Raw genomic sequence first — 13,577 nt, forward strand, 5'->3', positions numbered from 1 at the left:
AGTGAGCCCAGATGCAGCATTATGGACTGAGAATTAGTTAACCTGGAGTGCAATAGCAGCTTAGGTGTAGGTATATACCTACATTGCCTACATATGTATATACAGTCTATACTGTATACTATATATGTATACATAGTCTTCTCCTGCAGTGTTAGCATTTGACTTGGAGTCAATGGAGGCACATGGGAAGTACCAGTTCACCTGAACTGGGCGTGCTTGAGCTGAACTCTAGAGATTTGCCCCTGGGGCCAACAGTTTGCCAATCTTTGAGCGACTTTGGTGTCTGAAAGGAGACAGTTTCACAGAATCAGAAGGTGGCTGATGTTAGCAGGGACCTCTGGAGGGCCATCATCTGGTCCAAACACCCTGCTCAAGTAGTACTGCCTTGAGCCGGTTGTCCAGTACCACATCCAGGCAACTTCTGAGCATCCTCACGGAGCATGCAATGAGTGAGGAAGAGGAGACAGCACAGGCCTGGATGAGGCAGGACAGCTGGAAAGCGACCGGCGTATTTACTGGATGTTTCAGGCCAGGGGCATACCCCAGGATGGCTTCTGTGGGAAGGGGATGCCTGTGACCAGCACGAGTAGATCTCAGAGGGCTGGGTGGAGCTGCATGTAGGTATGGACTCATTTTGTCCTTGCAGGAGGACCTGTTTTTCATGCGATCTGTGTTCATACCCATTCCTAGGGGAGAATGGAAGTGCTTGGGCACTGAGATCATTTGTGAAACTTGGCTGTGTGCTGAGGACTGAAACCCACTCAGGTTTTTGGTGGAGAAGGGGGTGAGGTCCCCCCCAGAGGCCTCCTGCACTTCCTGGTGACGTAACGGTCTCTCTCTTTCCCCAAGGAAAAGCATGCTCCCTCCACAGCCCTCCTAGCCCTTTTGTTGGCCTGGGAAATGAAGGGACTCAGTCTGGTACCTTGAAATATCCATTTATTTGTAAGTTCTGCATTCCTGTTCTCTTTTCTTACAGTCTGGATATGGGCTTCCTCTTCAGGACTTCAGCCTTAGCACCACGGGTGCGCGCCCCTCTCCATGCCAAGGCAGGGTAGCGTGGCGGTGACCCGCCATACGTCCCTTGGACGCGTGACACTGTTCTAGTAGTGCTGGCAGTAGCTGGGCAGGGAAACCCATCCCAGGGAGCAAAGCCAGCGGCTGCGTGGCATCCAGCGCTGCGCTCTGCGAGCAGACTCAGCACTGTGCTGGCGCGACCAAGGAGAAGGCTTTGTCCTCCCGTTGAGAGCGCGCTGCTTTCCATGCTTCATTAAACACGCGCCAATTGACAGGTCTTCTGCCTCCTCTGAAGGCTCTCAGCGTTGGGTTGAAGAGTCCAGAGAGGCAGGAGCTGAGGTAGTTGAACACGGATTGTGTCTTCACGCCACTGGGGGAAATGCTTCTTAACTTTTCTCTGAAATTCTCTCTGAACAGACCGTGTACGCTTTGCCTACCATTGCTTTTGCGTTTGTGTGCCACCCATCAGTCCTCCCGATTTACAGCGAACTTAAAGAGTAAGCCTTCCTCTTCTTTTCTTTTCCCCACTTAATTGTTTTGAACTGCTTTACATGGAAAACTTAAGCGCAGAGGTGCTCTGAGTCATTCCTGCCATTCACAGGAGATGTGCTTTAATAACACCCGACAAGCCAACAAGCGTGGCTGTCAGATAGGAAATCTGGCCCCCAGGCGTGCCGCTGAGGCGGCAGGGAGGGAGCCTGGGGATAATGCAATACTTTGGGAGTTTTCTCTGGAAGTACACGGCAGCCTGGTGGGGAGAGCCAAGTCATGCCGGTTGTTACTTGGCACTGGAGAGAGGCGTGTGTTCAGCTGATGGTGTTTGTTCCAGTGCAACTAAAAATGTGTTGTGGTAGCAGGAAAAACAAAGTGCTTTCAGCCTCCCCTGTACTAAAAGACCTTTGCCAGCACGGCTGTCTCACTGACCTGCACTAGGCAGGGCTGTGGGAACCTGGTGGCTAGCCCTGCTGTGACACTGCTGGTGGCACCAGGGGAGCGGTTGGGTCAGTCAGACCCATGGATGCCCTCAGGTCCCAGCCACTTGCTGGGTGCTTGGAGTATCAGGTGTCTTCAGCAGGTTCCCAGGTGCCTATTTAGGGCATCCCTGTGGGAATTTAAGTCAAGTTTAGGTACTGGAGTGTGAATATTTCAGAACAAATATCTAAAAATGAAATGTTTGCATTTAACCTATTTTAGGGGTCCACAGTGGTCTGTATACATTCATGATTTGCTACCCATAGGGACACAGATGTTGCTCTGCAAACATTCAGAGTGTATTTCAATCCCCTCTGTATAATTTTACTTCTACTTGATTTTGACCTGTTTATTTAATTACTGAAGTGTTTAAGGGCCATCCCTCTCTAATCAGCTTCACTCTTCACTGTTTAAGTGGGTATGGTCTGGGAGCAGAGACACAGAGTGGACTCCCCATCTCTTGACTTTAGCCCCAGGGAGGGTCCATTTCCCCAGTACTTCTCTTTCTTGTGCAGCTGTCAGTGAATTCCTGTTTTAAATGAAAATGCATTCACAAGTCTCTCCAGAATTACTACGTTTATGCAGAGGCTTAATAAATTTTTAAACAGCTATTGAAAAATCCAGCCTAGCCATTTTTATGTGTTCTCTTTCTTTTCTTGTTTCTCCAGCCGTTCGCAGAAAAAAATGCAGTTGGTTTCAAATATCTCATTTTTTGCCATGTTTGTGATGTACTTTATGACTGCCATATTTGGCTATTTGACTTTCTACGGTAAGTATGCAGTTCTTTACTGATCCAAGTAGAAAGGGAATACATGTGAAATCAATAGCGTATCCCAGCTGGAAAGAAAAGTCCCATCTACTTGCATTAAAATACTCACTCATAGTTTTCCTTAAGGTTTTTATATTGGAGGTACAAATCTTTTCCTCCTTTTTCCCTATAGATGAAAAGCACAAGTGAAAGTATTATTTGCAAAAGTCATATTCAGAACATGAGGGAGAGATTGGTTTAACAGCACTGGGGATTAGCTGGGCCCCACTAAGATTTTCATTCTGAGGTCCTCACCTGAATGTTGTGTACACTGGAAGTGATTGAAGCGTGGCATATCTGCGTAAAATGAGACAGATTGGAGAGCAGGTCCTAGGAAATGAGCATCAAATCAGCCATCACAGCTTTTTTATGTCCTTATTGATGCTTTTATCATAGAGGTGAAGAACCAAATGTTTTCCCTGCGTCCCTAGAGCTGACCCCTCCAAGCCTTGATTAAATAAACTGGCAGTGAAGATGAGGAAGCTTTGAGAGTTGTCCCAGCTCAGCTGCCATAGGATGGTTATTTCAGTGTCTGAGACTTGTGCCCTGTCTCTTTTCATGCATATCAAGTCATAAATTACGTTGTATCACTAAAGGATACAACATGTATGCCCTAAAGGCAAAAGTCTTAAGTAAAGCAGGATAAAATATGAGTGTTGCCCAGGAAGCTACTCCCATGTCCCAGTATAACAGGAATGTCGTAAAGTAGTGTCTGTTTTCCATGAGCCATTAAGGGGTTACAAGACAGATGACAAAGCTGATGTTTGCCTTTTACCTCAGAATCACCAACAGGTCATCAGTCTTCTCCACCCTATTCCAAGTAACCTTTTTGTTACGATCTCCTCATTCATGATACCCTTCCTTGTGAGCCACGTATTGCAAGAGAAAGAAAATAAGCAAATATGAAATGTGGCATTTTTTTCTCCCCAAAGGTGTACCTATCTCATCTTTGTTTTCTCTCATTCTGACGATGAGGCCTTGAGTCTGCATGCGTTGAAGTAACTCGAGGTCACCTGTTCTAACTTTCCCAATACAACCGCAAACCCTCTGCAAGTGACAACCACAACAGCCGTTCTCATCCAACTGCTCCCATCTAACACGTTTTTGTAGAACCGCATCAAATTAGCAGCCCCGGGGAGCAAGTGGGTGTAAATCAGCACGGACCCCTTCGCTTTGGCAGGGAGGAGATTCTGATGTGATTGCCCCAGGGATCTGAGGAGGCAGATCCGTGGCGCTCCTCTCTGGGAATCTCCCACACCCCTCAAGGACGAGGGTCTGGAGTCCATGGAGGAGGTAGGGGCTGCGTCCTTCTGGCCCTCCCGAGGGGGAATGGCGGAGGAATCCCTGGGTGTCTCGTGTGCCTCTCCCCATGTCAGGCGTCCCCGCTTCCCAGCACCAAGAGCCTGCGGGTGGAAGCTGTGCGGCTCTGGTGCAGCTTCTGCAATGGTCAGTGCCATGGCAGGCAGCGAAGAACACACTGAGGGAATACAGAATTCCTCCACTTTGATCCTTCTTCCCCTTCAGACTGACGAGACCTTACCTTTCATATGTTCACTTACAGTTTTCTAACCCTCTGCTCTACCCTTACCTGGGTAAGAACATTTTTTATTGTGGCCATTTCTTCTTTACACCAATAGTACTTGTCTGTTTGCTGTGTTCTCGAAAGTGTTGCAGTGATGACTATATTTACATTGCAGAATTACAGAAAAGAGGTGTTTTTCTTCCCCTAAAAGGTCACAGTGTGGTTGGGCTCTGTGGTGTATCTAGCTGAAAGGAAAACAGACCTTCAACTGTAAGCCTTGCCCTTCACTTCCTACCTGGCTGCAGTCCGTGAGCGGTACAGAAGTTGCAGTCTGTGCTTACAGGAGCAGAGTAAGCTCTGTGTTGCAGAAGCTGTGCATGTGCCCGGCTTGAAAACCCCACTCCTAATCTGCAGGGAGGTGGGAGAGTGTTTTCTTTCTCCTGGTGGGGATTCAAGCACTGTGTAGGTGGTGTTGACCTGTGTAGGTGGTGTTGACCTCTCACCAGAAGGGTGTCCTGGGGGGAGCGCAGGCATTTCACCGCAGGACAGATCCCTCTGCCTCCAGGAATACATGAGGTTTGCCAAGTGCCAAAGATTTTAAATCAGACGTGGCTGCCGAGTTCACTTTAAGGACTTTGCTTTAAGAGCTGTTACGTTTTACCAGCAGCTTTCTAAGATTAGCAGTCAGAAACAAAACATGAGCCTAAAACGGGGCAGCGAGTATGTTTTGTGGTGTGCTTAACAGCCTCCCCCCTTAGGTTATTGCTCCTAGATACCTGAAAGTTGCAAAGCAAACACATAGGTCCCTCAGCAACTTGGTTTTCCTGTTGGTTAGCACACACAGAACCGTTCTGTGCTATTTACCGCAGCTGCAAGGAACCATTTTTGCAGGAGGTTGTGTTAAAACACTGCCAGTGCCTGCACATTAGGCACCCCCCGTGATTTGTCTTGGCTGCTGGGGCCGAGCTGCAGGCACTGCTGGGGGGTGGCAGGTTCAAGCGAAGAAACCATCAGGGCAGCCCTCACAGGAGCTGCTGAGGGATTTGAGTGCAAATGTCAGAGCATCCCACTGAGAGCTGACCCCAGATAGGCTTTGTTCTTGGCTGAGAACAGGGGCACTGCTTTTCACTGGAGGTTTATTTGCTGTTTAGATTAATTTAGCTCAAAACCTTGTGGTTTATATTAAGTTCAGCAGTTGCAGTGCATGTGGTTATTTTTATATCATTTGAAACTTAAAAAGAAAAAAAGCCCACAGAACTAATTAGAAATAGCTTATTTCACTTTACTTATTTTTTCATATATGTATATATGTAAGCAAGCTTTTGTGTACGTCTCACTGTTGTCTTTCCTACAGTGAAAATTACCTTAGGCTTAGGCATGTGCTGTCTTGAATTAAGATGCATTCCTAAATCAGGCCTCCAAAGGATTAATCTGGAATAATGGGATCATTGGGATTTGGTTCAAAGCGCTGTTTTAACTCAAGAATGTTTCATTCCATACTCTTTTTGTTCGCAGATAAATCACTTGTTTTTCAAGAAGGCTGTTGTTAAGCAATGAATTTTGTGAGCAGATTGCCTGTTTGCTAGCACACACTTACCTTACTGTCTTTCCCATAGACACTGTGCAGTCAGATCTGCTTCACAAGTACCAGAGCAAAGATGACATCCTCATCCTGACCGTGCGCTTGGCTGTGATCGTTGCGGTGATCCTCACGGTGCCGGTGCTGTTTTTCACTGTGAGTAAAGAAGCTCCACACGGCTTGGCGGTCGGTAACAGCTGTGCGCGGTGCGTTACTTCAAACCACAGATCAGCAGTTGCTGAGACAGTGATGTGACAGCTGCAGAAGGAGCTTCAGCCTGGATCAGTCTTTTCCCACACCAGACTCCCAGCAGCTTCTGGAGAAGTTCTCCCTGCAGGAAACAAATTAATCGCTTTTTGGTCTTAAATCTGTTTTAAATTGAATCCACAAGTGCCTTCTTTTACTCCACATGACTTCACTGGAGCAGGCTCAGAGGTGAAGTTCATTTTTAAGAGCAGAAGGATCCCAAAGGCATGTTGGAAAGGGAGTAATATCCTGCTGCAGATGCATGTATACCTACAGTTTGAAATACCAGGATGTTAAGGATTTTTTCAAAGGATGTTACATCAGAGACCCCAGAATTTCTGACAGGTCTATGCAGCACTTGTTGGCACATGAACCTGTTAAAATAAACGCAGCAAGCTTTGAATTGACTTGTAGAATATTCCTGACAGAGAACTGTTTCTCTCTTCCTACAGGTGCGTTCATCATTATTTGAGCTGGCTAGAAAAACAAAATTTGACTTATGCCGCCATGTTCTGGTTACTGTTGTTCTTTTGGTTATCATCAACCTGCTAGTCATTTTTATCCCAACCATGAAGGATATTTTTGGAGTTGTAGGTACAGTATCCTGGTTTTGTACTACTACTAAAGGTCTGTTGCTAATCAGCAACACAATAATTAGCTGTGGCTGACAGCTAACAAGACTCATGTATTTGAATTTTGCAGGGGTCACTTCTGCCAACATGCTGATCTTCATTCTTCCTTCATCGTTGTATTTAAAAATTAAACAGCAGGATGGATCAAAGTTGACTCAGAGGATTTGGGTATGCATTCCTTTCCCATCAGCGCAACTCCTTCGTCTTGTCATTGCTTGTAATGTGCTAGATGAAAAGCGTGGTTGATGTTGCTTTCCCTCCTTACTTCAGTCAGTTGGCACCTGTGCCTCTTGCCCTTCCCCTTTGCTCACCCTGCAGGTCTCCCTGTGAAGGGGCCATACGACACCATGTTCTGGGGGACCATACCTTGTGTTCTGGGGGACCCTTCCCTGTGCAGCGAGGGGCTCTCTCCCTAGCTGGCAAGCAGCAGCTCTAGCTGTCAGCGGGGTGCAGATACCCTTCCAGCTGGGCTTCAGCAAACCTTTCAGCCCAGCAAGCTTCCTCCGTTTGTGTGTGCTGATCCAGAAAGCGTGCAAAGCACTCTCTGGTATTCCACGTGGTTTTAATGGACCTCAGTCAGACCTGCGGTGCTTCCAGCAGAAGCAGCCAGCTGAAATGCTAGCCCTCTGGCATGCATGAGCAAATGGGAATGGCCTTGGAAAGATTTCTTATGCTGTAGCTGAAAAGATGCACCACTCGTGTGTATTCCCAGTCTAACAGTATGCACTGGAAACATTGTAAGGTCAGACCTTCCTGCTCTGAGCAGACAGTCATGTCTCACTTGTGGATCCATCCACAGACTCCAAGACAGAAGGGATGAACTTCAGTGGACACATACTGGACACGTATTGGATTCTTCCAATGGGAAGAGTATATGTATTTCTGTGAGGCTTTGCAAAGAGGAGAACAATCTCACTTAATTCTCTTCAGGGATGATCAGTGTTTAAGAAGTGAATTGAAGGGAGAAAAAAGTTGGGTTTAGTGTTCAGCGAGTAATTATTAATGATGCTAATCTCTTTAATTATCTAGGGGTCTTGTCTCTACCAGAAGTGCCATCCCCTTTTAGCTGATAGCTTTGATACCACACCTTGTAAATCTCCTTAAGTTAGTATAGTTGAATTAATTGTCTTTTCTTGTAATTCATTAATTTTCTCTCCTTTTTGTTGCAGGCTGCTCTTTTCTTGGCACTGGGGATATTGTTTTCCCTAGTGAGCATTCCCTTGGTCATCTATGACTGGGTGCAATCACGAGGCACTGAAGGCCACTGAAGTTCACCTCCTGAGGACACCCCTGTTTGCTACACACCAAAATCGCAACCATCCGTTCTGTTATCTATCCCACCTTTTGTGAGTTCACTCAAATCAAATCCAAATAATGATTATCCAGTACTGAAAATACTGTTAGAAAACAGACATGTTTTCCTATCACTCTGTCCCCTAGTACTGCATTATCAGATCAGCACTGAGTCTGTGCTAATTGTCTGTACCAGAGCACTGCTTATAGGAATTCACAAGTAATTTGTTTCCCCTGTTCCACCCATGAACTGCATTGTTCCTTGATTATCCTTAGCCTTTCAGCCATGAGCTCTGCTCTTTTAGAGCAGCAGTGCCTGTTGTTATCAATCCCAACTGGAGTGATGTCCGTTCACACCCTTTCCCTCCCATCTTTTAGCCAGAGCTCTGCTCTCCAACTGTACCCATCCAGTTTTTCAGTTTGTTGGTTTGTTCTGTTGCTGTTTCATGCTGTTTCAACCCTCACTGGATAAAGTGTAGCATTCTGGATATGTGCACAAAAAACATTATGAGAGCATAAATGAGTGTTTTATAAGCGTAGGTCCTAAATTTGGTGCTTCTCTCTGATGTTCTGGTGGGGAAACCAGCCCCAGGGCTTGGCCCCTTTGTGGTTTTGGGGAGCAGACCTGTATGTGTGTATGTGTCTTGTAATGGGGTGCGGGGAGCAGAAGAAAGATGGCCAGCAAGGTGTTCCCTTGGCACACTTCAGTTGAAGCCTGACCAGAACTAGACTTTACCCCAAACCAGGAGTACTTGAGCCGAATGAGAAGCAGATGCTCGTATATTTCCATAAGAAGTCTGTGCTTTCTTCAGCAATAAGCTGTTTACTGATGCCCCACATCCCTCAGAAAAAAAGAGACAAGCTCCAGTTTTATCAAAACCTACGCATTTAATCATACCTCATGTCTTTTCCATTCTGGGATTCATGTGTACATACCTTATTGAGATAGGCTCCTCCATTGTGTCTTACCCTCCTCCCACTGAAGTCACAGGGGATTTTGACAGCAATGGGAGCAGGTTTTGACTCACCCTGCCAAACTGCTGGATTTCTAATGGAAATCTGTAACATTTCTTTAAAAAAAAAACAAACAAACACTTTTTATACTTAAAATGTTTCATTTACATTTCTCATTGATTCTCCATAACAGTTAAAGACAAGACATTAAAATTACTACTAGCAGGAACACTGTAACTTGCATCTGTCGTCCACAAAATAAGCGTTTGCCTAATGCCTTATAGCTGGTGTAGAGAACTACTTGTAGAGACTCAAATGCTAAGCAGGTGATTGTTACCCATCCTGAGCAGACATCTTCTGTTAGTGCACTGCCAGCAGCATAAACGTGTTCATTTTGTGTCATTCACCACGTGAGCTAAAAAGCGTCTCAAAATATGAACCCAGCTCCCACTGAAAGAACCGATGGCTAAAGGGAGCCCTGCTTCGTGCCTGAAGGCAGAGTGATGCCCTCGGAATGCTCGAGCCATACCTGCCAGTATGCAGTGACCCTCTTGATCCCAGTAGCTGGTTCATTGCCGACTCCCATTGTTAACTGTGGAAGGAGACTGTCATCAGGTGTGGGGAACCTGTCATTGCAGCTTGCTCTTTTGAAGGTTAGGGATGAAGAATCTGGGATCTTGGGATTTCTGTGAGCTGTTGAATTGCCTCAGTTGCCATGCCTTGTTCTGCATGGCCTGAAGTCACTGAGAGACCACAGAGCACTTCTCAGGACCTTAAAAGTTGGCTTCTAAGGGTAACATCCAGAGAGGTTAGTTTGGGCCTTCTTTGGAATTTGGGCATTGAGATGCAGAGCATTCATGCTGCCGAAACTAAACCTAATAAACCCAACTTGTAGATCTGTACCTCAGCTTAGGCAGCGAGGTGCCCAGCTCTGCCAGTACTCCACTGTGATCCAGAAATAAGGCAGAGCGGACTCCACAGGCTGACCAAGTCCTTGGGAGTAGCCCAGCAGCAAGAACAAAACTCGAATTCTCCTTCTTTGGAGCAAAGTGACCTGGTAGACTCCAAAGTGCAGGTTCTCCCTCCTGGCATTCAGACTTTCACTGGCAGGCTCCCAGCAAGGTCTCCAGTGCAGCATCCTTCCTCCCAGGTATCCCACAGCCCAGTATTTATCACACAAACCACTGGGCTACATGGGACCCCTGAGCTAAGGTCCTGAGCTTTCCTGCAGCTGGTTTCCAATTGCCTGTGGTGGTGCATGTCATCAGTTCTCTGTGCTGACTCTTTATGAGACTATCCCTGCCCTTATTCACGGAGAGGTCCATGCCACAGCCTATGAGGCCAGATATTCAAGCTCTGGAGAGAAGAACCTGTGCTTGGTTCCCATCTCCTTGCAGCTCATTCCAGACATCTTCCGAGCTCAGGATGTAAGTTTGTGGCTCCCCTCTTGCAGGCATCCAACACTGGTCACTGCAGCAGGAGCCCAGCATCTCACTCTGTTCTCTGACTCAGCTTGCTGGGGTCGCATTTCAGGTTTTGAGGTGCCTTATAATCTCTCTGGATCTTACCCTGAAAAACCTAACTCAGACCTGAGAAGGCTTTACAATGTTATCCTCAAGATGCTCCAGGCTTTCCTGCTTTCTCCCCTCTTCATCCTTCTGCTACTGATTTATGAGCAAAACAGCTCTGTGCATCAGGGGGTTGTGAGAGAGAAGATCCTGGGAGCTTCAAGTAGCCTGGGTATGAGCTAGAGGTCTGATCTGCTGCACGGGGTCCCAGCAAGGTCACAACTGCAACATCTCCGTCCCACAGTCCCCCAGGCGGTCCATAGACCCTGTTTAAAATACCAACCATTGAGTTTTGGCACCCAGCTTCCTTCGACTTGAAGGGCTGTTTGGTGACTGATTGCTCCTTGCATCTTCCCAAATTTCCTCAATCACTATCCCTCTCTCTCTTTGCTATTCTGCATTCTCCTTTTTCCACGTTTATTTGTATATGGGAGTTTTACTGGATAAATAGGGAGACGAATGAGCTGGGTGTGTGCATAGAGTGAAATTACCCAAGTTACTGGACTATCAAAGTATATCTTAGATACTGAAAAACAGACACCCAAAATATTGAGTCTTTAAACAGACTTTGTTTCTGGGTCTCTGAAAAAAAAAAATCAAAAAAAAAAAAAGAGGGAATTTTGCTGAGACTGATTTACTGGCATCATATTTATAGATATTTATGGAAAAGAATCATGTGTTTATTGATGTCTGTGGTAATGAACGTGAAATAACGTGCTTTTTGTTTTCTCATCAGGTTTATACATTCTTAACAGAATGCAATAGACCCTGCTGTAACTGTCAACATCAGTGATGGATGACAATATTTGTATGAGGTTATCTGTAAAATGTACTGCTGTTATTCAGTTCATTTGGAATAGTGAACTTGTAGCCAACGATGTACGAGTCCCACATTTTAGCTAGGATTTTAAGAGCACAGTGAAATGCTGTAGGAGTTTCTCTGTTGTTAAATTAATAGGATCCAGAGTACCGTATCTACTTAGTAGGTGGTAGCATGCTTTCTTTTCATAGAGAGTTTATCACTATTGTGAGCACTGCAAATGTCATAGACTGGATGGAAAATTGCTCCTAATAACTACAACAAAATAGTTTTTAATTCTCGTTTGCGTAATAGCAGCAATTCAGTGGTAAGGAACAAGGAAGGACTAATTAGAAGCAGGGGCTCCTAATAAGATCACAGGTGTTAATCCTACACTTAAAAGACAGCCTTGCTGCCTCTCCTAGTCCACAGCACATTGCAAAGAAAATAGTCATGAGCTTAAAGCACCTTGACGGTTGCAGAATACAGTTGCCCTTCTCTGTCCAATGACAAACACACCTAGTAAGTAAAACACAGTAAATGGTTATTTGGGAACAACATCTCGGGAGCAGTGACCTTTCTGGGTGATGCTTGCTGCTGGTCTGAGGGGCCAGTGCCAAATCCATGTGCTGGCACAGACCTGTTAGGGCTGACATGGCCTGAGTGGTGCCCGGCACAGGGCAGAGAGGCCAGTCTCACCCTGAAAGGTCAGGGATTGGGATGCCCATCCACTCCCGAGGGCTGCTTTCCTGAGCCACATACCACCCCACAGCTTCTGCTCCGTTTGCAACAGGTCATGTGCAAATGCAGGTTGGATGATAACATAGGTTGAGTCTGTACATCTGCCTTACAATGCATAAGCACCACAGCTCTCTCTGATATCAAGTATTAACAGTAACAATTAATAGTATCTGTAGCTTATCTTTAAAAGAATAAATTTCTTTGCTTGAACCTTACATTAAGGCTAAAGAGCATCTTGTTCAAAACAAAACTCTTTCCATGTGGTGGTATCCCACCTCCAGTCCTACCGTCCCACCCCAGTGCCTGTAGGAGAAAGGCACAGCAGAATGTACTCAGCTCTGTCAGCAGCTCCACGAGATGCTTTATTGCCTGGTGCCAAGGTGCTTTCTTAAACAATTCCCCAGAGCCCTTGGCATCAGGAAGATCCTTATTTCCTATAACGTACACAAAGAATGTTTTATTTGTATCTAATGTAAGGATTTCTGTAACAAACTGTGAAAAAAAAAATAAGAAAATGAATTAATGAAAAGTACAGGGCTGGAAAGGTCTAGAATTCACAAATTGTACACATGCCTGTGTTACTGAAGACAAATCTATGCAGTTGTGTTGTATTGTAGGAAGTTTCATTTTTATGTACATATATATATTGTAAATAAATAGGATGCTGTATATTTTTGCAGTTGTTTATCCCCTATGATATACAAGTGTTGAGATAGGCTCTGCATATTACAAATAATTTTAATAGAAATACAAATACTTTAGCTTCTGAATTAGCAAAATGTGTATCCTTTCCTTTTCCCAAGAGATCACACGTTAAATCGTAAACTTGAAGTTATAATTACATCACTAATGTAACAAGAAAAGAGAAATAAAAGCTCCAATGAAATTGTTAGGATTAATTCCAGTGCACGACTCCCTGTTTTCTCAACAGCAAGTTAGCCAGTCTTCCTGCTGGGTAAAATATCTCCCTTGTAAAGGGCCCCTTTGGTACCCAGATACCTTTTACCTCCTCAGATGAGGTTAATTGGTAGTAAAGTACTGAAAAGGCTTTATGAAGAAGCCAGACCAAACTGCAGCCAGCAGTTTGACCCAGCATTATGCCGTGTTGTATCCAGGCATGTATTTAACGGACTCGTACAAACAGAAGTCAGGGCAGGACTTCTGCATTTCCATTTTCAGCCACCAGAAATGCCTGTAGTCCAGGAAACAAAGTACTACAAGCCAGGGGTGGACAGCGGCTGGGGAAGTTTGTGCCGTTTCTAGCCCACTCCCTTCCTGCAGAGTCCTGTGGCTGCTCCTCTGCTGCGGACCCAGGCACGTGGCTATCACACAACCACAACACCAGCACCTGAGGATGACAAGAGCATCCCCAGCCAGGGATTGCTGGAGCATCCTACCCTATGAACAGGCAGAGGCCAGTATTTTGGCTGTGGGATAGCTGCGTGTCCA

General features: G+C 45.6%; 1 protein-coding gene across 2 annotated transcripts in view; it reads left to right on the plus strand.

The window, feature by feature from the left end:
* SLC38A1 (solute carrier family 38 member 1) overlaps positions 1 to 13,327 on the plus strand; it is a 40,956-nt gene extending 27,629 nt beyond the window's left edge. Inside the window, exons 11-17 of one of the 2 annotated variants that reach the window (XR_008974397.1) lie at positions 1,432 to 1,511; positions 2,655 to 2,755; positions 5,933 to 6,051; positions 6,594 to 6,735; positions 6,844 to 6,941; positions 7,943 to 8,119; positions 11,325 to 13,327. Coding sequence is in view for 1 of the 2 variants with exons in the window: in XM_057425497.1 (XP_057281480.1) it covers positions 1,432 to 1,511; positions 2,655 to 2,755; positions 5,933 to 6,051; positions 6,594 to 6,735; positions 6,844 to 6,941; positions 7,943 to 8,041 (639 nt within the window). In the remaining variant the exon portion in view is untranslated. Of the gene's footprint in view, positions 1 to 1,431; positions 1,512 to 2,654; positions 2,756 to 5,932; positions 6,052 to 6,593; positions 6,736 to 6,843; positions 6,942 to 7,942; positions 8,253 to 11,324 lie in introns of those variants that run through there. The other variant, XM_057425497.1, reaches the window with a different exon arrangement.
* The last annotated feature ends 250 nt before the right edge of the window (positions 13,328 to 13,577 follow it).

This window comes from Pezoporus wallicus, unplaced genomic scaffold (assembly GCF_028554395.1).
Source record: "Pezoporus wallicus isolate ANWC-B61680 ecotype Strahan unplaced genomic scaffold, APGP_CSIRO_Pwel_v1 contig_4722, whole genome shotgun sequence".
Classification (NCBI taxonomy): Eukaryota; Metazoa; Chordata; class Aves; order Psittaciformes; family Psittacidae; genus Pezoporus; species Pezoporus wallicus.